This window comes from Notolepis coatsorum (assembly GCF_963971535.1).
Source record: "Notolepis coatsorum genome assembly, chromosome: 4".
Lineage (NCBI taxonomy): Eukaryota > Metazoa > Chordata > Actinopteri > Aulopiformes > Paralepididae > Notolepis > Notolepis coatsorum.
Window position 1 is genome coordinate 181,978,550 of NC_140168.1, and position 24,551 is coordinate 182,003,100.

At 41.5% G+C, this 24,551-nt stretch overlaps 2 protein-coding genes across 2 annotated transcripts in view; one reads left to right on the forward strand and one right to left on the reverse strand.

The window, feature by feature from the left end:
* Positions 1 to 7,637, forward strand: part of oxa1l (OXA1L mitochondrial inner membrane protein) — a 33,802-nt gene extending 26,165 nt beyond the window's left edge. Inside the window, exons 8-10 of the mRNA XM_084312973.1 lie at positions 2,484 to 2,646; positions 2,762 to 2,842; positions 7,348 to 7,637. Of these exons, the coding sequence (XP_084169099.1) occupies positions 2,484 to 2,646; positions 2,762 to 2,842; positions 7,348 to 7,487 (384 nt within the window). The 3' untranslated portion in view covers positions 7,488 to 7,637. The remainder of the gene's footprint in view (positions 1 to 2,483; positions 2,647 to 2,761; positions 2,843 to 7,347) is intronic.
* Positions 7,638 to 8,364: 727 nt separating this feature from the next.
* The window catches only part of slc7a7 (solute carrier family 7 member 7), a 36,776-nt gene continuing 20,589 nt past the window's right edge, over positions 8,365 to 24,551 (reverse strand). Inside the window, exons 6-10 of the mRNA XM_084312395.1 lie at positions 22,118 to 22,221; positions 19,815 to 19,911; positions 16,384 to 16,533; positions 10,199 to 10,382; positions 8,365 to 9,586 (exon numbers count right to left, since the gene is read on the reverse strand). Of these exons, the coding sequence (XP_084168521.1) occupies positions 9,501 to 9,586; positions 10,199 to 10,382; positions 16,384 to 16,533; positions 19,815 to 19,911; positions 22,118 to 22,221 (621 nt within the window). The 3' untranslated portion in view covers positions 8,365 to 9,500. The remainder of the gene's footprint in view (positions 9,587 to 10,198; positions 10,383 to 16,383; positions 16,534 to 19,814; positions 19,912 to 22,117; positions 22,222 to 24,551) is intronic.

Genomic DNA, 24,551 nt, shown 5'->3' on the forward strand with positions numbered 1-24,551 from the left:
CCTCGGAACCGATATCAAACTGTACTCTAAGGTATTAGCCATCAGACTTCAAAAGCATATGACGTCTTTAGTTCATCCGGACCAAACTGGCTTCATAAGAGGCCGCTTGATCACTGATAACATAAGACGATTACTACACGTACTAGATGCTAACAAGGACGACACCACACCTAAGGCGATGCTGACCCTGGATGCAATGAAAGCTTTTGACAGGTTGGAATGATCGTATCTATGGGCAGTATTAGAAAGGATGGGGTTAGGAAAAGGATTCATTGATATGATTAAAGTATTATACAAAGACCATGATTACAACAGGTATAATCACCTCCGAAATCTTTCCGGTATCACGCTCTTCTAGACAGGGTTGCCCTCTTAGTCCCGGACTATTCGATTTATCATTAGAGCCTTTAGCACAATATATAAGACAATCCCAATCCATAGAACCAATCGTAATCAAGGGCACACAACATAAAATTAGTTTATATGCGGACGACGTAATACTGTTCATGCAAAACCCCAACACCGCATTGCCTCATCTTCTCAAGTTGATTGAGGACTTTGGCGATTTATCGGGATTTAAGATAAATTGGCCGAAGTCGGCTTTCCTTCCACTTAACGCCCCTGCAAAAAAAAATATAACCCTCCCAGAAGAGATACCGATGGTTAAACACTTTAGATGTTTGGGAGTTGAAGTATTCCCTACCATAAGCCAAACGGTGAAGCACAATTACATAAAAATCCAAAATAAAATAAAATACGACCTTGACAGGTGGTCAAAACTTAAAAACTCAGTACAGGCACGGGTATCAATAGTCAAGATGGACGTCCTACCTAGAATCAACTTCTTCAGCTCAATGCTACCGTTACCCCCTCCAGAGGGTTACTGGAAAGAATTACACTCCTCCGCATACAAATTTATTTGGAATAACAAACCACCACGTATAAGAAGATCCACCGCACAGAGAAACAAAGCAGATGGTGGTATGGCATTTCCAGATTTTTTCCACTATTTTAAGGCGTACACTTTAAGACCACTGACGACATGGTTTGATCCCCAAGCATCAGTATCCTGGAGAAATTTAGAAGAAAATATAGTAGCTCCACATAGACTGAAGGACATAGTATACACCAAATTATCAATTAAGCAATGCGAACGGAAATTTTGCCCCATAATTACTCATGCGATCCGGATATGGCGTGAAACACAAAAAATATTCTTTCTAACCCACATAAATGGCATAATCATACTCCCTTATTCAATAACAATGCACTCCTGGAAAACGACCTATAAGATTCCCTAGATGGGAAAAGCAAGGCATACACACATTAGGAGATATTTTCAACAAACAGGGTTTTTGTAGTTATGATGAAATACACACAAAATTTTATCTCACCGATTCCACATATTATTTTTACGCACAGTTATTGTTATGTTTGAAGGCTCACGGTGTTCCATTAAGGATACCAATTGTACACCACAGATACCACAAATTCTTCTATGAAAGAGAGACATCGAGAGGTTTTGTTTCAGATTTTTATCATCAATTACTAACGTCCTCGTATGAAACCCTCCACCTAGACTCAGTCTGGAGGAGGTTATACCAGACCTGGAAAAAGATTTTGATTGGCAAGAAGCCTGGGCAAATGTTCGACTTGCATCAAGGAACCCGGACCATCAACAAATCAATCTTAACTATATTCACAGGACATACTTGACTCCTATAAGACTGAACAGAATGGGTCTTAAACAAGACTCCAAATACTCCTTATGTACAAATGGGGACGAGGGGACATTTATGCACATGTACTGGGACTGCCCACCAGTTAAGATATTCTGGAAAGAAGTGACCCAGCAATTATCAAATCTCTTAACTCTTAATATACCTGTACACCCCTCTGTATTACTGCTGAATGATGTTTTTGAGTGTGCAGTATCTATACAGCTAAAGAGATTGGTTTTATCTGGTATCACAGTGGCTAAAAAGCTGATAGCATCACGATGGTTTCAACCGGAAAAAATGTGCCGGAAGGTCTGGATTCTTACATATCTCGATGTGATTTATCAAGAAATATCTACAGCAAGAATTTTGGGTCTCAATGAATCCAAACTGACAATGTGGTTAGAAGTGGTGGAGAGAATAAAAGCTAGCATATAATGGTAGTGTCTGGTTAGGAGCGAGTGATAATGGATGGATTATCCAATGGGGGGTCCGGGGGGGGGGGGGGGGGGGGGTGCGAGCTAGAGCATATGTGTGTAGGCTATTAGATAGCAGGTATTAGGGGTATATCTTGTATAAGACATTTAACTAAATGGTGATTTCATTGGATGTGCACTGTTAATTAATGCTTGTATATCTTATCTTGTGTTGTCATGTTTGTTTATGTGTTTGTTTAAAAAATAATAAAAAAATAAAATACAAAAAGAAATAATATAATAATAAATAAATAAAAGAGACTCTCTCTCGCCTCTCGCCCCCTGGCAGGCGGTGTTCACCTACTGGATGACGTCCAACTGCATCTCCCTGGGCCAGGTGGCCCTGCTCAAACACCCCTGGGTCAGACAGAAGCTGAGGATCCCTGAGAGGATCATCCACCCAGCCTCCGCCATGCCCCCCAGCGAGGGCTTCATCGAGAGCATCAAGAAGGGTGGGTGTTGTGGAACTATGCCCTCTGTCTCTCTCTCCTCTGTCTCTCTCTTTCTCTCTCTCCTCTGTCTCTATCTATCTCTCTCTCTCTAACATGTCTTTCTGTCTCTTCGTAGGATGGAAGAACGCTCAGCTGGGTCAGCAGTTGGAAGAGAGGGAGAGAAGGATCAAAAACCACCTGGACATCGCTGCAAAAGGTCAGTCACAAGGGTTATATATATACAGTATATATATATGTATATATATTTAATGTTTTCTTTTGTATATCCACTTGACCTCAAACCCCACTTTCTTGTCTTGATCCTCCAATCACAACTGTTGCTTCCCTCAGGTTGTGATTGGAGGATCAAGAAAAGAGGGAGGGGGCTGAGATGGGTCAATTAAGCATCATTCAGCCGGGACGGAACCGTGATATGAAAACAAGAGTAGGAAAGGTGCCAACATTCCACTGATCTACTCTACTGCTAAATGTCAGCCTCAAGAGAGAAACGTCTGTACTGGGAGGAATACAAGACCCTTCTTTTCTATTTCTGGAATAGTTTGAATAAAAAATACTTGGAAAATAGACATTTAATTTAATAGACAAACCCATTCAGGCCTGTACACTGCGATGATATGATCGCAAATTGCCCCCTAATTTGGTCCGTGCGAGTTTAAAATAATATCTGGGGGCAAGCTTGCGAGTGGTGCCCTTCATTCGCATTTCACTCCTAAATTAATCCATACAAATTGTAGTAAAACATTAGCCTACAACCAGGGCTGTACAGTGCAATATAATGTTGCGGTTGTAATTTCATTAGACAGACCAGCGCGGACCTTTAATAACATGCAATTTAATTGACACGAGCAATGAGCTAACGGTAGCTTCTAACCAAGGTCTCCATTAGGATTATGCTAAGCTAACTAGCGATCTCTGCTAACCCTGGAAAACGGTCAAAGCGGACTCCACAAGACTAGTTCCATTCGTGAGGAAAGGGGGTGGGTTATATTGACAACGCTTGACAACAGAAGTTTAAACATAACTTCATATTTATTGGTTATTCGTTTCTGTATATCATTCAATTCCCATCTCCGTGTGTCTCCATCTCTTCCTGTTTACATTCGAGTGTGACGTCATCACCTACTGCAGCTTAGACGATCAAAACCCGAAGGGTCTCTCTCTCTCTCTCTCTCAGAGACTCTCTCTCTCTCTCTCTCTCTCTCTCTCTCTCTCTCTCTCTCTCTCTCTCTCTCTCTCTCTCTCTCTCTACATTCAATGATTTAAAGTAGCCAAATGTTACACACAGTATAAATACTAACTGGATAGTTGATGATATAAACATTTAATTTCATTATCTGAAATATTCTAAAATCATTAAGTCTGTGTGATTATTATTTTCTCACAGTAGTGTGTGTGTGTGTATATATATATATGTGTGTGTGTATATATGTGTGTGTGTGTGTTTGGCTAAAGTGGATAGAAAACACAGTACTGTGTAAAAGGCACCCAAGAGTTTTTATATAAATTGTCTTAGATGTAAATAATTTTTTTTTATTAGTGTGTCAGTAGACTACTCTTAGTACATTTTCATTAAATTATTTTTTAAAGCATCTTCATGGTTTAATAATGCAAACATATGTTGCAGGGACTTATTATAATCATCATATTGGCGTGACTGTATGCATCAAAGGGTTCAATCAAGCATTTTTAAGTGCTTTAGAGGAAATGTCAAAATATCGCGATATCATTTAGAGGCCATATCGCCCAGCCCTACTATAATGGTAAAATAGTTATTTAAAAATGTGCCCCTAAAAAATATTCTTTGCCCCTAAATTTTTCATTTAGGGGCAAGTGTGCCCCTAGTGAAAAAGCTTAGCGTACAGCCCTGCCATTGTATGTCGCTAGACTTGTCCTTTTGGACTTGAGATGTGATTTCCTCGCGCTTACACATTCCGAGGGCTAGGTGGAGCTATTGCTATGTGGATATAACTCCTGCCCCCCCCACACACACATGCATGCAAACGTCAGTAAATAGTCAGGTTGCATGCTTTTGATAGAAGTTATTCTACCAGATACTGCGATTGCAATAGATTTGTTTCCCAAGTCTAATTTGACCCTTTAACTCTTCGGACGCCGGGGACTTGAGCATCTTTGGTTCCTACCACGCCAACGCTCTAAGAGATAGGAATAAGTGGCGGTGTTTGCAGGGCTATATTATATTCTATATTATAGTTATGGATACAATACTATGGCCCATTTGACATCAACTACCGTACTTTTCGCACTATAAGCCACACCTGACTATAAGCCGCAGCAGCTAAATTGAACGATGTGTACATATATAAGCCGCACTGGACTATAAGCCGCAGGTGTTTTAATGTTTAATTACCTATGTAATTAGCATTGGGACACAATACTGTTGGACAAATAACAAAAATTAACTCATTTACAAGTTGTATTAAGTTTAGCAAATAAGGGAACAGATAAATAACATTTCAATGCAGTCAAAAAAGCAATATTTATTTTTACATTTTCGGGTTTGGTCACGTCGAGTCACATATAAGCCGCACCGTTATATAAGCCGCAGGGTCGAAAAATGGGGGAAAAAGCCGCGGCTTATAGTCCGAAAAGTACGGTATCTATCGTTCAATATGTGAAAAAGAAAAAAAAATGTATACCGTAGTGAATATGAGTAGTTTTGGAGTGATCCTGTCTGATCCCAGAAAACGACGCTATGCAGCAATACATGCATTTCACTAAAAGCATTGCCGTTTCTCGCCTGGACACTTTACCATTTTCAAATCAAATCTATATTATGTTTCATCATGAATGCATGGGGGGGGGGGGGGGGGGGGGGGGGTTTATGCTTTGATCGTCGCCAACGGCATACGTTGTGGAGTAACGTTACACACGCATGTTGCGATCAAGGTGAAGACATGGTTGGATCACAGCAGGATTGATATCACTAGGATGTACCCCAAAAAGAATTCCAATTATCTGATCGCGAGTCCCAGTATTGGTGTCGCCAACATAATCCGCCACACATCATGCATCGGGAGCATCTGACGCTTCTCAATCCGATCGGGACAACCGCTCCACCTGCAAAAAAAAAAAGCCTACCCAGAGACATTTGATCGACGCACAGGCCAAGATAAAAGGTTTCAAAGGGTGCTCGATACCACCACCTGGGAGGATGCGGCCGGTATTGCACTTTGGCGATCTCAGGATGATTCCCCATGTTAACCCCGACGTCCGTGTGCCTGTAATGAATAGAAATATCGAATAAAAGATGAAAACCCGACTATCCTCGGGTCTGGCGCTGATCGAGTTAAAGGCCCTATCCATGATACAATCAATCAACAAATGGGCGGCTCCACCACCAAAAATATAATCTAGGAACGGAGACATGTTTTTATTTTCTCTGGTTGATTGACTGGGCTCTAGACCACAGATACATGTTCGTTTTTAATTGTATTTGTGGTGTTTTGTTTGTAAACACTGGAGTGAAAATAGATCTGGTCTAGGATCTGTTAGAAAACGGTGTTTTCAGCCTGTCGTTGATCGTTATCAGCCTTCATCGCCTCTCCTGGCCATGTCTGCTTTGTGTTGATTTAGTTCACAGAGGTAATCGTTCGGTGGAATTCTGTCCTCCCACGGCTTACTGGCTGAGACGCCACTATCTCCTCCCACGGTTGCATTCGGACAATCATTTCATATCAGAAGGATGTTTATTCACCATAAACAAAGGTCTCACACAGAATGCAAAACGAATTGAAAGTCTTTAGAGGTCTAAGGAAAGCTAAGAAATTATCCATCCATCAGTCTCGCTATCCTCTGCCATGTGCGCCATCCCTCCCCCTGCTCTCGCTCTCCAGCAGGGGGTTGCCCGTTCTCTACCAGCTTGTTCTCTCTCCCCCCCCCCCCTGACTGCTCTATCTACTGAACAGATCTGATCAGTAGGAATACAGTATGAATACAGTAGAACTTTGCTTTCTAATCTACCTACGGTGAATAGATTCAGTAGGAATACAGTATGAATGGGGCGTACATACGGTCAGCGTAAACCGCAGTGTCCTGGGTTCGAATCCGGCCCAGGACGCTGCGCTGCATGTCTTCTCCCATCTCTCTCTCTCTCCCAAATTTCCAAACTGTCCTATCCACAATAAAGCGCAAATGCCCTAAAAAAACATATCTTTAAAAAAAATAAAAATAGGAATACAGTATGAATACAGCAAAGTCCTACTGTATTCCTACTGAATCTATTCACCATAGGTAGATTAGAAAGCAAAATCCTACTGTATTCCTACTGAATCTATTCAGCGTAGGTAGATTAGGAAGCAAAGTTCTACTGCTTTCTAATTTACCTACAGTGAACAGATTCAGTACGAATACAGTAGGACTTTGCTTTCTAATTTACCTACAGTGAACAGATTCAGTACGAATACAGTAAGACTTTGCTTTCTAATCTACCTACGGTGAACAGATTCAGTAGGAATACAGTAGGACTTTGCTTTCACAAAGCTCATCGCTGGGCCGTGTGTTCTCTCCCCTCAAATGATAGTTTACACTGGTTATTTTTATCTTTACTATAGTTTTATTGCATATATTTATGTCTTCTACTATTATCATACCCGTACCCGCCCCCCCCCTCCCCCATGCTGCTATGATGCCCAAAGTTCTCCAAGGGGATCAATAAAGGAACATCTTATCTTATCTCTCCAGGTCCCCTGAGGCAGACATTTAGCCACAATCCCCTGCAGCAGGCCGCCCACCCGCCCATCGCCGCCTCGTCGTCAGCCAAAGGCAAGCCGGCGGCCCAGCCAGCCGGCGGCAAGAGGCCCTGGGAGGAGACGATCGGATAGGAGAGAACGACTGACGGACGGCTCGAACGCCCAATGAATCATGTGTACATATTTTTGGAGGGAGAAGTGATTGGTGGAGGTGGGAGGGGTTGTCATTATGTATTATGTTATTCTAATTAAAGGGCAAATACCCATTTGCCTTATAAGGACTGTTCTGGTGTGCGAGTGGTATGTGGTTATTTCAAGCACTGTATTTCAAAGTAACGTCACAGTGACCAATCGCAGCCACTCTTATTGTCTGGGACCAAATACGGCCACGCCCCATTCCCAGCAAAAAGTGGGAATCTCTAGAATGGGTTTCGGGCTACGCTGTATACGGAAGTGGCTCTCAAGGTGACGATTAGACAACACTTTCTGTTGTCAGTAGATGGCAGCATTGGTTTAAAATTAAAAGTTGAAAATGTTGAAAACTACATGAATACATTTCCCAAGAGCGTTAGTACAGGTCACATGTCACTGGGATGTGTCTATTCTTCGACGTGATCTAAACAGCGGTATGCGACCGCAGTATAGCGACCGCGAATGGTAAACTAATTATCTTAACAAAAGTGCGCTGGTAGCGTTACATGTGTTGTCTAAATGGGGACATATGGTACAATTTAAGATTTTAATGATAATCGGCATATAAAGGACAACACAAAGCATCGTTAATTTGTAAGAAACCTCAATGAAAATGGTCATATTCGCTATTGTTGTGAAAATGTAATAGAATCCTATAAAAATGTGGATGCATTTGGTCTACGTTCCGTTAATCATCGAGTTGTATTGAAAGAAAATACCCATTCACATTGTCCACAAGTAATTTCTTTTTATTATAAATACATAAGTCTTTTACTATTTACTTTACTATAAAATTTCTGTTGATTTGTGTCAAAAATAGCCCTTTGTGTCTCTAGACCTTGCGACTGTGTACAAACACGCAACGGGACAGATATAAAGGAACAATCCCTTCCACACGAGCAAACGTGGAACGAATTACACATATTCTAGTATTTTTTTTTTCTACGACTACAAACAATGCCAAGGAGCGTTTCTACGGTTACCAGTGCTTTCAAAGATGTCCTACTTTTCCTCGTGAAAACAATAGAATCCTAATAATTATCTGTCCGTTCAGGATACATTATAAAGTATAATTTCCAGCCCTCATTATGATACTATAAAAGGAATTTAATTTGAAAACATCGACAACCAGGTCTTGATCTAGTATATAAATTAGATGATCTTCTATTCATAGACACGGTTGTATAACAGAAGTGGGTTGAAGTTGATTCTCGGTGTGAAATGTTCTGGTGTCACAGTCATGTGGACTTCCCTCCTGGACCGGACTGGCACCATTGTACGTTCATCAACATCACAGGTGGGTGGCTAGGTGGCGCAGTGGGCAAGGCGCTCGCCACAAACGCAGGAGATGCTGGGTTCGAGCCCAGCTCTCGGCGTTGCTACCAGCTTGGCTGGTCGTTCATACTAATACAATTGGCAGTATTAGGGGGTGGGAAGCTGGTGGGTGGGGATCGGACGTTGTGGACAGCGACTCCTACAGGTCGGTTGGTGCGCCTGCGCAGTAGAATCAGGAAGCGACGGGGGAGGCGTGTCCCTCCCACGCAGACCCTCGCCGCTGAGAGATCGCACTGTGCAGGTGAAAAGATGCGACGGCTGCCTCCTCGTGTACCGGAGGGGACACGTGATGCAAGGCTTCGTCCACATTGCAGCCGGCTTGTGGGAGGCATGGCCTAACAACGTTCGAGACAGGGGAGGGTAGAATTGGACAATACGAAATTGGGGAAGGGAGAAAAATAGAAAATGGGGAGAAAAAGGTAGATTAAAAAAAAAACATCACAGGTGATGACTGTGCGGTCAGAGGGGCCGGGGTACCACCCGGGGTAAAGCCCAAACCCGAGCCCGGTCGCGAGGCCCAGCGGGAGGGTATCGTTATGGGTCGTTGTTGTTGTCGTTGGGCCTCTCGGTTTGTGCGTCGTCGGTCTTTTCCGGAAGGGTGTGGGTTCGAAACCCTCTCTACTTCGCCTTGTCGTCGTCGTCATCGTTATCCATCTCGGTTAAAACGGAGAAACACACCTTCTGGATGAGTAGGCCGAATTTGGCTGCGAGAGAGAGGAGAGAGACGTTAGGCCAAGCGGTGCCGTTCTGTACATTGACCAGATTCAAAGATTAAAAATATATATATATGTTTTATTCACCAATTGGCTCCATCAAGTCAAATAACTTGTACAATATCTAGGTGGATGGAGCTGAGATATACTATACTATCACATTGATAGCATCAATTAGCAAGATAGCCAAATAACATTGAAAAACATGCAACTATTTCTTGATGTTTGGGATTTCTACAGACATACATAACTGTACCATATATAACTTAATTTTGTCAAAACAGCTGATAACATATATGTCAATGTATATCCAAAAATATACCTCAATTACCAGTGTTTGGGAGTAGCTAACTACATGTAGTTCAATTATTTAACTACAATTTGCAGTAGTTGATGGTAGTTTAACTACATTCAAATCTCAGTAGAAATTAGGACCGGCCTGCCGGTTCCTAAATCAAACGCACACTTTTCCTGTGATGTAGTTAAGATGTAGTTTAACTACTTTTCCATTGAGAAGTAGCTAGTCGTTTGCTAAACTAGTTTCCCCAACACTTGTCAATTCCATCCAACATGTGAGCACTGCTCTGCGCCCTTTCTCCTTACCGAGGAAGCTGCGTATCCACATGGGCCTCTTGTGGGCTGGTGTGTAGCAGCAGAGGAAGTAGACGGGCACCCCCGATAGGGCGATGCCGATGCCAATCAGGGAGTTGACGGTGTCACTGTAGAGAGGCACCACCACCAGGAAGACGGTGAGGATGCAGAAGACGATGGGGAAGAACAGACTGAGCTGAGAGAGAGAGAGAGAATTTAGTCGATGCTTGTATCTTAGAAGCTCTGTACAACAAGTCAGCAGGAAGGGTACAACTCTGGCAGCTAAGGGTAAGTAAGAGTGTTCGTCCAACAGTGTTGAACTTGAGTGCTACAGTCTTGAGTGCATAGTAGTATAGACATATTAGCATAGTATGTAGTAATATAGGCGAGATTAGATTACCGGTAGTAGCAAGGTGCATACTAGTAAAAGTGTATGTTTTTTAGATTTAAAAAAAAATATTGATTGAAGTGTGTTTTTAGTTGATTTGGTCGGGTTTCAGCTGTCCTGACTGGTGGGAAGTGCGTTCCACCATTGTGGAGCGAGGACCGAGAATAGCCTGCTTTGCTTCGATGAATTAAAAACATACGTAGATGGACAGACACAGCGGATCAATGTAGCCACAGCCTTAGTGGTAATTGCCCAGATAAAGGTATGTGTTGGATTGTGAGTTGACTGCTTTGTGTCAATTCAGCCATACCAACATTCCTAAACTTCTTTATTTTATTATATTATATTTTCAATCATCTATCTTTTTCCTTTTTATGTTCCCATTGGCACGTAATGCCGTTTATACCCAGGAGATAACAATGTCAGCACTGTTGCCTCACAGCGAGAAGGTCCTGGGTTCAAACCCCAGCAGGGGGCCTTTCTGTGTGGGCATGTTCTCCCTGTGTTTGTGCAGGTTTCCTCCGGGTACTCCAGTTTCCTCCCACACCAAAGGACATGTTAGCTTTTCCTGCCATTGCCTTTGATTGGCATTGCAACTGGAGTACATGCATGTGCAGTGGTGGAAGAAGTACACAGTTCCTTTACTTAAGTAAAAGTAGAAATACCCAGATAAATGAGTACTCTGGTAAAAGTAAAAGTCCTCCATTCAAATGCTACATAAGTAAAAGTAGAGAAGTATTTGCTATTGAATGTACTTAAGTATCTAAAGTAAAAGTACACATTCTACATGACATTTGTGTATCCATTGACCTCTATAGGTTATGTTAAAGTGGTATGTGGTCCAGTTATGCTGCTCTGATTAAAAGTTATGTTAAAGTGGTATGTGGTCCAGTTATGCTGCTCTGATTACGTCCTCTTGAAGTTGACAGGCTTCAAATGTGAAAGTATATAATCTTCATACTTTTTCTATTTAGCTTTCTATGCAAAATCCTTTTCTAACTAGTAACTGATGGGTTCAGATAAATGTAGTGGAGTAAAAAGTACAACATTTCCCTTGAAATGTAGTGGAGTAAAAGTATAAAGTTCTCTAAAATGAGTAAAAATACTTTCCACCACTGTATGTGTGGCTGCCCATTGCTCCTAAATAGTTAGGACGAATTTCCCCAAAGGGATTAATAAAGGTTCAACTTAACTTAACCCCTTTCACTACCACACTACAGAAGGTTAACCTTTCACTACCACACTACAGATGGTTAACCGTCTAGTGTTGTAGTGAAAGGGTTAACCTGTAGTGTGGTAGTGAAATGGTTAATCCCTTGTTGAATGAATGAATGAAAACTTTATTTAACAGATTGCAGAATTGGTACAATACAGTACGGCTCAATACACACAATTGTTAAGGGGATGCAGACCAGAGAAAGACGTTTGTCTTGTTTACATCAGGGATCCCATTTTCAATTCATATTGACATTTATGACATACACAACATACATGACATTTATGGCATAGGGACATACAGGTATTTAGTACTGTTACATTTGTGACATATACGATATTCAAATATACAGTACTGTTACCCATAGATCCTGACAGAGTATATACATATGATGGGGAGGGGACTGTACATTCGGAGGGGGTGGGTGGGTGGGAGAGAAATATACATACGGTGGGGAGGAAACTGTACATTTGGAGGGGGTGGGTGGGTGGGAGAGAAATATACATACGGCGGGGAGAGAATATATACATGCGGTGGGGAGGAGACTGTCTATTAGGAGGGGGTGGGGGGTTTGGACATTTACGGTGGCCAGTTTCGAATTGCAGTAGGTGCTCTTTAAGAGCGGTTTTGAATGTGGGTAGGGATTCACATTCCTTTACAGCTTTGGGTAGGGCGTTCCACTGATGTGGCATAATTGCGAAACGTGTTTAGTCCCTTGTTTGAGCCGAATCTGGGTTTAACATGATTTGTGGAGCTTCCTCTGGTGTTGTAATCGTGGTATTCACTGACCTTTGGGAAGTATTTTGACATGTACATGGGTAACTTAGTCGTATAGTGTATCTTGTAGACCATGCCCATTGCAAGTTGCTGTACTCTGTCGTCTACTCTAAGCCATCCTAGGTTGTCAAAGTGGGCAGGGGTGAGGTGGGTTCTAGGGGTAAGGTCAAGTAGAAGTCTGACCAGTTTGTTTTGTGATGTTTGTAATCTTGTTTTTAGCGCCTTTGAGGTGCTTTGGTACCATGAGGTGCAAGCATAGTCGTAGTACCCTTGAATGAGTGCTCCTGCCAGAGTCTTCAGGGTATTCTTGTTTACCAGGGAGGAGATCCGGTACAAGAATCTAGTTCGTTGGTTGACTTTTTTTATTACATTGGATGCCATTTTGTCACAGGAAAGATTTGCCTCTAGGATGGAACCCAGGTAGGTAATTTCATCTTTCCTTGTGACAATATTGTCACCCACTGTAACTGAGAAGCCGTCGGTCTTGCTGAGTTTGTTATTTGAACCGAAGAGAATGGACTCTGTTTTGCCCATGTGTAATGATAGTTTGTAATTATCAGCGAGCCATATGCAGATTTTGCCTAGTTCCGAGCTGAGAGTTTTTTCAACCTGCAACTTGTTCTTGTCAGAGACCAGCAGGGCTGAGTCGTCCGCAAACAGGAACAAGTTGCAGTCACAAGCTGACGACATGTCATTTGCATAAATTAGGAACAGTAGCGGTCCTAGTATGCTTCCTTGTGGAACACCACAGCTCACTGTGTGGGGGGGGGGGGGTAGAGTACCGTTTACCTCCACCATCTGTTCTCTCCCCTCCAGGTAGGATTGCATCCAGCTCACTGATAAACTATCAAAACCAATTGCTTTTAGCTTGTCAATCAGAATGGAGTGATTGACAGTGTCAAAGGCCTTTTGTAGGTCCAGCATGACCATGCAGCAGTATTTGCCCGCGTCCACCTCTTGTTTGATGTGGTCATTCAAATAGAGAAGGCATGTGTCAGTGGAGTGGGATGTTCTGAAGCCAGATTGGAATTCGTAGATTAGATTTTTTTCCGCCAGGTACTTTTCGACCTGTTCGTAGACTATTTTCTCCATGACTTTCGAGATGGAGGTAAGAATAGAAACAGGGCGGTAGTTGCCTGGGTCTAATTTGCTGCCCTTTTTGTGCAGAGGGGTCACTCTTGCAATTTTAAAGTCCTTGGGGACGTGTCCCTGTTTTATGGAGAGGTTTATTATGTGTGTGATGACTGGGGTGATGGCGGCTGCTGAGTCTCTGAGGAATTTGGAGGGGATGTTGTCATGGCCAGTGGCCTTGTTAGGTTGGAGGGCGCTCAGTTTTTTGAGTACCTCATCGGTTGTTACCATTTCTAGTTTGAAGTCGTCTTTGCGGACCCCTAGGTTTTTGTAGTATGCTACTATGTGTTCTACCCCATAATGCCCTGAGTGGGAGGGTAGTTTGTTTACCAGTGTTGTGGCTATGTTTGTGAAGAAGATGTATAAGTAATTGGCTACATCCAGCTTGTCTGTGATGAGCGTGTTGTCCGTCTTTATGTTTATGTTTGAGAATCTGGTTTTAAGTTTTTTACTGCAGCCTAGTTGATTATTGAGTAATTTCCAAAGTTCACATGGTTTGTTTTTGTTTTCCTCAGTTTTGTCATTGATGAGTAATTTTTTGCGGTTTTGATCATGGTGTTTACGTCATTTCTTAGTCTGTTTCTTTGAATTTTTAGTTCAACCACGTGGGCTTGGAGTTCACTGTTTGAGCTTTTGGAAAGCTTTGTCTGACTTTTATGAAGTTCAGAGCATTTTTTGTCTCTGGTTTTCATAGCGGCCAGTATTTCAGTGTGCATCCATGGCTCAGCGCGATTTTTAACCCTGGTGGTTCTTAGGGGTGCCATGTTGTTGAGTATTGTTGTGAATTTGGTTTTGAATCCAAGCCATGTTTCTTCAACCTGTGTACCACTGAGTTCATCTGACCAGTCCATGCTCTCCAGTTCTTGGTTAAAGGCCTCTCTAGAGTAGGTTTTGAGGTCTCTAGATGTGACTGTTTTGTGACAGCCGGCCTTCTGTTTTAGCTTTTTGCGGGTACAGAAAATCATATAATGATCACTTAACCCGCATGCTATCACCCCTTTATTGGAGATCATGGACTTGTCAGAGGTCAAAATGAGGTCAATGGTGGTTTGTGTTGAATCACATACCCTTGTGGGTAGGGTGATTAGCTGGCTGAAACCGTGCAGATCAGAAAACCTACTGAAGGCCTTGAAGACGGGTGCTGCTTTACGCAGGATATCCGTGTTCCAGTCCCCAATACAAATTTTTTCTACACCCTCCACCCCGGCTAAACACCCATCAAGTGTGTCATAGAAGCCACTCTGTTCTGGCGGTCTATAGATTGTGCCTACTAGTACTGATTTTGCCCTATCGAATAAGATTTCAATCCAAACAGTTTCAATTTCGTCATGATTAAGGTCAGTACGGTTGATGAATTTGGTATCTTTGTGAATATACACACAGACACCTCCATATTGATTCCTATCCCTCCTGACTACTGAATAGTTTTCGATTTCAATCTCTGGATCCTGTACAGATGAGTCTAGCTTTGTTTCTGTGAAACACAATATGTTTGCCTTACCGTTTAAAAACAATTGTCTGATTTCAGCCAGTTTAGGTCTCAGGCTGTTTGTGTTTAGGTGAAATATATGAAGTCCATTTGGGTTCGTTATTTGGTTTACGCCTCGATTGTGAACCCCGGTTCATTCCTTCTCGCTGTGGCCTCTCCTGGGTTCTTTTGTAGAGGTGGTAGTGGAGGAATGTTGCCGTTGATCGTGTCGCCAGCCGCCGCCGCCGTCTGTGTAGGTAGCCGTTGTCTTGTTGTGCTAGCGATGCTAGCGGTGCTAGCTGGCGCTTCCTGGGTCAGCAGACCTAACTGTCGTCTCTGGTTCCATGTCATTACGGGTCCAGGGTTCTGGTGTATGTCACCCGACATGAGCAAATATAATAGAAACATTGATTTCCTATCAAACTTGCCTGTCGGGGGTAATTTCTTGCGTTCCGGATTCGCTGTGAGTACTGTGTGGATAGCCGCAGTTCCGAAGGCTGGATGCTTCCTCTCCGTGCCCGTTAACCAATAGGAGATCATCCCTATGTTCCCCGGGTCCTATGTTCCCGGGGTTCTATGTTCCCCGCTTTGATTGATTAATAGATTGAAAATGTTATAACATTTTATTATTTTATTAATTATTAATGTCCGCGTTGTTTCGAACGGTTAAGCTTAGGCCCTCTTTCGAACTGGTTAAGGTTAGAGTTTGGAATCAGGGCTGGTGGTCTAAAATGTTCAATCAATCAATCAATCAAAGCGGGGAACATAGAACCCGGGGAACATAGGACCCGGGGAACATAGACATGCTCCCACCAATAGAAGTCACAATGGGACTGCTGTTTTACGTTTTCGCTACCCTCAACTTCTGTCTGGAGTTGTTGTTTGAGTGGTGAATTCAGGTACAAGTCCATAATCCACAGGAGGGAAAGTAGAAAATGTGCAAAATACTTTGTTGTTGTTCTGTTGTGTTTGTTAAGCCGGGAGCTGGGTAAAATGCGACCACCCATGTCGAAGCCGGATGTAATGGAATGTTGTGTGGCAGTGAAAGGGTTAACGATCTCTTGCTGCAGTGAAAGGGTTAACCATTTGGTAGTGTGGCAGTGAAATGGTTAACCTTCTGCATTGTCACAGTGAAAGGGTTAACCCTTTGGTAGTGTGGCAGTGAAAGGGGTAATTTAACGCTCTCATTTTCCTGACGACAGGCGGAGGTCCTTTACCTTCAGCGGCCTCGGTCTGTCCGGCTCCTTCCAGCGGAGATACAGTTGCCCCAGGATGGAGAGGCCCACGAAGAACCAGTAGCTGAAGCTGTAGTAGTTGATCAGCCTGAATATGTCCTCCACACACAGGTAGACCAGCGCCATGGCGCCCTGCAGGGAGAGGCAGCACACGGAGTGTTGTTTAAACTACGAGACAGTGCTATACATGTAAACTATGAGACAATGCTATACATGTAAACTATGAGACAGTGCTATACATGTAAACTATGAGACAGTGCTATACATGTAAACTACGAGACAGTGCTATACATGTAAACTATGAGACAGTGCTATACATGTAAACTATGAGACAGTGCTATACATGTAAACTATGAGACAATGCTATACATGTGAACTATGAGACAATGCTATACATGTAAACTATGAGACAATGCTATACATGTAAACTATGAGACAATGCTATACATGTAAACTATGAGACAGTGATATACATGTAAACTATGAGACAGTGCTATACATGTAAACTATGAGACAATGCTATACATGTAAACTATGAGACAGTGCTATACATGTAAACTATGAGACAATGCTATACATGTAAACTATGAGACAGTGCTATACATGTAAACTATGAGACAATGCTATACATGTAAACTATGAGACAGTGCTATACATGTAAACTATGAGACAGTGCTATACATGTAAACTATGAGACAGTGCTATACATGTAAACTATGAGACAGTGCTATACATGTAAACTATGAGACAGTGCTATACATGTAAACTATGAGACAGTGCTATACATGTAAACTATGAGACAGTGCTATACATGTAAACTATGAGACAGTGCTATACATGTAAACTATGAGACAGTGCTATACATGTAAACTATGAGACTGTGCTATACATGTAAACTATGAGACAGTGCTATACATGTAAACTATGAGACAATGCTATACATGTAAACTATGAGACAGTGCTATACATGTAAACTATGAGACAGTGCTATACATGTAAACTATGAGACAGTGCTATACATGTAAACTATGAGACAGTGCTATACATGTAAACTATGAGACAGTGCTATACATGTAAACTATGAGACAGTGCTATACATGTGAACTATGAGACAGTGATATACATGTGAACTATGAGACAGTGATATACATGTGAACTATGAGACAGTGCTATACATGTGAACTATGAGACAATGCTATACATGTGAACTATGAGACAGTGATATACATGTGAACTATGAGACAGTGCTATACATGTGAACTATGAGACAATGATATACATGTAAACTATGAGACAGTGATATACATGTGAACTATGAGACAGTGATATACATGTGAACTATGAGACAGTGATATACATGTGAACTATGAGACAGTGCTATACATGTGAACTATGAGACAGTGATATACATGTAAACTATGAGACAGTGCTATACATGTGAACTATGAGACAATGCTATACATGTAAACTATGAGACAGTGCTATACATGTAAACTATGAGACAGTGCTATACATGTAAACTATGAGACAGTGCTATACATGTGAACTATGAGACAGTGATATACATGTAAACTATGAGACAGTGCTATACATGTGAACTATGAGACAATGCTATACATGTAAACTATGAGACAGTGCTATACATGTGAACTATGAGACAGTGCTATACATGTAAACTATGAGACAGTGCTATACATGTAAACTATGAGACAGTGCTATACATGTAAACTATGAGACAGTGCTATACATGTAAACTATGAGACAGTGCTATACATGTAAACTATGAGACAGTGCTATACATGTAAACTATGAGACAGTGCTATACATGTAAACTATGAGACAGTGCTATACATGTAAACTATGAGACAGTGCTATACATGTAAACTATGAGACAGTGCTATACATGTAAACTATGAGACAGTGCTATACATGTAAACTACGAGACAGTGCTATACATGTAAACTATGAGACAATGCTATACATGTAAACTATGAGACAGTGTTATATAAACTACGAGACAGTGCTATACAGTGCTATACATGTAAACTACGAGACAGTGCTATACAGACAGTGCTATACATGTAAACTACGAGACAGTGCTATACAGACAGTGCTATACATGTAAACTACGAGACAGTGCTATACAGACAGTGCTATACATGTAACTATGGGACAGTGCTATACATGTAAACTATGAGACAGTGCTATACATGTAAACTATGAGACAGTGCTATACATGTAAACTATGAGACAGTGCTATACATGTAAACTATGAGACAGTGCTATACATGTAAACTATGAGACAGTGCTATACATGTAAACTACGAGACAGTGCTATACATGTAAACTATGAGACAATGCTATACATGTAAACTATGAGACAGTGTTATATAAACTACGAGACAGTGCTATACAGTGCTATACATGTAAACTACGAGACAGTGCTATACAGACAGTGCTATACATGTAAACTACGAGACAGTGCTATACAGACAGTGCTATACATGTAAACTACGAGACAGTGCTATACAGACAGTGCTATACATGTCACTATGGGACAGTGGTTCCCAAAGTGTGGGAGGTACTTCAGGTACTGGGGTGCAAAAAAAAAATATATATATATATATATATATATATATATATATATATATATATATTAATTTAGCCTACCAAAACTGATAAACGCCAATGTCAACAAAAATGTACTGACTGTCATGTGTTATTCTTTATACAGAGCACATTCAGAAGCCTAAATACAAAGGTGGCAAAATGTATTTGTATTACGAAATACACTCCAAATACAACTCCAAAACTTTCCTGTAAACATGTTGTGACCTGTGTATTTACCACATGGAGAAAAGAAAATGTATTAGACATTTTCGTTTTCTTACAGTGATTTCACGCATCACCTGAAAAGCCCTGTTGTATCCACTTCACTCAATGAAAGCATGTTTCCTGGTAAACTGAGCTTTTCAGGTGATGCGTGAAATCACTGCGTCCAGGCAGCAGTGGTTCGGCAAAAAAGATATCTGAGTATGTGTCTGCTTAGAAAACGAAAATGTCTAATTTATTTCTCCACGTGGTAAATACACAGGTCACAACATGTTTAAAGGAAACTTTTGGAGTTGTATTTGGAGTGTATTTTGTGACTGTTGGGAACTAGGCTACTGTAGCTGGACTAACCTACTTCCAGTTAATGACGCTAAGCTAGGCTAACGGTACGGGTCTTCCTACTCCAACTACATGCACAGAGAAGAAAAGGGTATGTATCTGCTTGTCTAACTCCGGGGTAGATGGCAAATAAGCTAATTTCCCCAAAGGTTGCCATGTTCCTTTCACAAATGGGGGCTCGCTACATATTGATTTGGGCAAACGGTTGTCGGGGAGAAGCAGTGGTTTTTCTGTGGACTCACATTGAAGAGCAGAGCGGGGATGGGGGTGTAGCGCGTCACGTGGATCATGCACAGGTAGTCTGGCAGGTGGCCCTCTCTGGACCCCACGAAGAACAGCCTTTTGGAGACACAGAAATATGGAATTCATATGGCATGATGACCATCGCATGGAGGAGATCAGCTGCGTCAATACACAGTCATCTGTATCATTTGTGATGATGGTGGAATTATGTTAATTCAAAAAAAGTATTAAGTATTAACTGACATGATGGTAAAAAAAGAAAAGGTGGTTGTACTGTATTACTGATAGGGCTGAGCCCAAACGTTCGAACGTTCGGACCTTCGTTCGTTACGTTGGCATTCGAATTCTAAATCAACATTTGAATTTTTTATTTTTAATAATAAAAAAAATACTTTTTATGTGTCTATTCATTCTGTTTAAACCAATGGGGTTTTTCTTCACAGTTGCAGATAAAGATTAGGCTACACTAATATTATAGTATTAAAACTGATGAGTTATATTCATTAACACATTGAGTGCCGACCACAAGATTAGTCGGGTTAACTCGCCATGCGTTGAGTGCCAAGGCCAGAGAAACCCAGAGAAAACTCAGGTTTTAATCGTTATTTCTTTTATTAGCAATATCCATTCATTTTTCATCCATCCAGCCTGACGTTATTATTGGGAATGGGTCTGAGCTCGAAACGGGCAAATACCGCCGCCTATCGTCTCCCGGATTGTATGGCACATCATTGGATTGGATTGGGTGGGGCTGTGCATCAGAAAAAAAGTCTGATCCGGGGTTTTCCCTTCTCTGGCAAGCAGTGTCTGTTACCACATTCACTGGGGAGGCTCGGAGCAGCTTTCGATTATGTGTTTTGGACTATAACGTTGGATCAATAAACGCGATCAATATTTGGAATGGCGATCAGGAATTGGATTAATCTTTTTGCAGGACATCTGATGTGAGGTAAGGACTCTATGTTACCAGTTTTGGGTTAATCAGATGTTTTTTTCACAGCGATCACAACGTGTGTGTGGTGTGTGTGTGTCTGTGTGTGTGTGTGTGTGTGTGTGTGTGTGTGTGTGTGTGTGTGTGTGTGTGTGTGTGTGTGTGTGTGTGTGTGTGTGTGTGTGTGTGTGTGTGTGTGTGTGTGTGTGTGTGTGTGTGTGTGTGTGTGTGTGTGTGTGTGTGTGTGTGTGTGTGTGTGTGTGTGTGTGTGTGTGTGTAACGGTAGCGCTAAGCATGGCATGGATAATCGATTTTTCAGCCTGCTTCTCTAGCGTGCATAAGTACACATATACTATCGATAATCTAGCGTTTATTTGAAAACTATTCATAAATCAGCCGAAAAATTACGTGTTTTGTGTATTCCACTAAAGAGCTATTATCGTGGAATTTCTCTGGAATTACTAGAAATCTCCAAAACTATACTCGTATTCAAAACGGTATAAAACGGAAATGTACCAATGAAAAAACAATCCGTTTCATACATGTTGACTGCAAGCAAGTCATTGATAAGCGAGGGGTGTTTTAGACCCATAGCCATAATTTAAGATATAGTTTAAGCCTTCGCAAATTTCCCCGACCTCCCATTGACTTCCTTATTGGCACGGTAGCCCTAATATGGTCAAAGGGGCGTGGCACTGAATGTGTTACTGAAAGTTGATTTAATTTTTTTTTTAAATACTCATTTAATCAGATTAATGACTTTATTCAAATTGAGGATTTAGTTTGAGGATATTTATTTAATTTTTTTTTTTTATTATTATTATTATTATTAAAAACGAAGGTTTTAATAATTAGGTAATTACTGACCTGGAAGTGTGTTGTACTGTATTACTGACCTGGAAGTGTGTTGTACTGTATACTGACCTGGAAGTGTGTTGTACTGTATACTGACCTGGAAGTGTGTTGTACTGTATTACTGACCTGGAAGTGTGTTGTACTGTATACTGACCTGGAAGTGTGTTGTACTGTATTACTGACCTGGAAGTGTGTTGTACTGTATACTGACCTGGAAGTGTGTTGTACTGTATTACTGACCTGGAAGTGTGTTGTACTGTATACTGACCTGGAAGTGTGTTGTACTGTATTACTGACCTGGAAGTGTGTTGTACTGTATTACTGACCTGGAAGTGTGTTGTACTGTATTACTGACCTGGAAGTGTGTGGTACTGTATGTATTACTGACCTGGAAGTGTGTTGTACTGTATTACTGACCTGGAAGTGTGTTGTACTGTATGTATTACTGACCTGGAAGTGTGTTGTACTGTATGTATTACTGACCTGGAAGTGTGTTGTACTGTATGTATTACTGACCTGGAAGCAGCGAGGATGGAGGAGTTGAGGCCCCCGAAGCAGGACAGGGCCACGGCCAGAGGGATGGTCCAGTTCATCACGCCAAACACCTGGTCCGCGAACGTCTGGTAGGGAAGGACATGGCGGGTATCTCTCATGAATAATCTTAACTACCAAATCTTGTGCTGAAATAGACGGGTATTTCATTCTTCCACATCAGGCTTGGGTGTGAAGAAGAAGCTAATCTAGTCCACAGGTGAAATTATATTCTGTTAAATCATTGATATGTATTGTTATTACTGCATTGCTTTTACCCTTTTCTTACACTCTGTATTGCTGTTATTCTGTCTATTTTGCGCAAATTTTATGTCCATTAATGGTCTATTTTACTGCTGTGAAGAACTGTGGGCTGCAATTGTAGGAAAGGTGCTGTACAAATAAAGTTTATATTATTTTCTCCATATATTGGGACAGTTTTGCCAGGTTGTCGCAGCTTCCAGTAATTGACCTATCTCAAACCCAGCAAGCAACAGTTGTGATTGGAGGATCAAGAGGGCGGGGTTTGAGATAGGTCAAATACAGGAAGTACATGAAGTTCCGGTGAAATACGTGTACATGATGGTAAGAATTGTGGCCCTGGGCGGCGCAGTGGGCAAGGCGCTCGCCACTAACGCAGGATATGCTGGGTTCGAGCCCAGCTCTCTGCGTTGCTACCGGCTTGGCTGGTCGTTCATACTAACACAATTGGCAGTGTTAGGGGTGGGAAAGCCGGTGGGTGGGAATTGGACGTTGTGGACAGCGACTCCTACAGGTCGGTTGGTGCGCCTGTACAGCAGAATCAGGGGGTGTCGGGGGCAGCACGAGCCTCCCACGCGTTACTCCTCGCCACAGAGATTGCGCTGTTCAGGTGAAAAGATGCAACAGCTGCCTCCTTAGCTGCCTGAATTGTACCCTTCCTGCTGACTTGTTGTACAGAACTTGTAAGTCGCTTTCGGTAAAAGCGTAGACTAAATGACTAAATGTAAATGTTTGATTCCCACTAGCACCACCCATAAAAAGAAACGCACTCATGGTACTATAAGGCCTTTTAGATGAAAGCTGTTACGTTACATTGAGTTGTGCATTGGTGGAAGAAGTACACAGTTCCATTACTTAAGTAAAAGTAGAAATACTCAGATAAACAAGTACTCTGGTCAAAGTAAAAGTCCTCCATTCAAATTCTAGTTAAGTACATTCAATAGCAAATACTTCTCTACTTTTACTTAAAGTAACTAAAGTAAAAGTACACATTCTACATGACGTTTGTGTATCCATTGACCTCTATAGGTTATGTTAAAGTAGTATGTGGTCCAGCTGCTCTGATTAAAGGTTATGTTAAAGTGGTATGTGGTCCAGTTATGCTGCTCTGATTAAAGGTTATGTTAAAGTGGTATGTGGTCCAGTTATGCTGCTCTGATTAAAGGTTATTTTAAAGTGGTATGTGGTCCAGTTATGCTGCTCTGATTAAAGGTCATGTTAAAGTGGTATGTGGTCCAGTTATGCTGCTCTGATTAAAGGTCATGTTAAAGTGGTATGTGGTCCAGTTATACTGCTCTGATTAAAGGTTATGTTAAAGTGGTATGTGGTCCAGTTATGCTGCTCTGATTAAAGGTCATGTTAAAGTGGTATGTGGTCCAGTCATGCTGCTCTGGTTAAAGGTTATGTTAAAGTGGTATGCGGTCCAGTCATGCTGCTCTGATTTAAAGGTTATGTTAAAGTGGTATGTGGTCCAGTCATGCTGCTCTGGTTAAAGGTTATGTTAAAGTGGTATGTGGTCCAGTTATGCTGCTCTGATTTAAAGGTTATGTTAAAGTTGTATGTGGTCCAGTTATGCTGCTCTGGTTAAAGGTTATGTTAAAGTGGTATGTGGTCCAGTCATGCTGCTCTGATTTAAAGGTTATGTTAAAGTGGTATGTGGTCCAGTCATGCTGCTCTGATTAAAGGTTATGTTAAAGTGGTATGTGGTCCAGTTATGCTGCTCTGATTAAAGGTTATGTTAAAGTGGTATGTGGTCCAGTTATGCTGCTCTGATTAAAGGTTATGTTAAAGTGGTATGTGGTCCAGTTATGCTGCTCTGATTAAAGGTTATGTTAAAGTGGTATGTGGTCCAGTTATGCTGCTCTGATTTAAAGGTTATGTTAAAGTGGTATGTGGTCCAGTTATGCTGCTCTGATTTAAAGGTTATGGTAAAGTGGTATGTGGTCCAGTTATGCTGCTCTGATTTAAAGGTTATGTTAAAGTGGTATGTGGTCCAGTTATGCTGCTCTGGTTAAAGGTTATGTTAAAGTGGTATGTGGTCCAGTTATGCTGCTCTGATTTAAAGGTTATGTTAAAGTGGTATGTGGTCCAGTTATGCTGCTCTGATTAAAGGTTATGTTAAAGTGGTATGTGGTCCAGTTATGCTGCTCTGATTAAA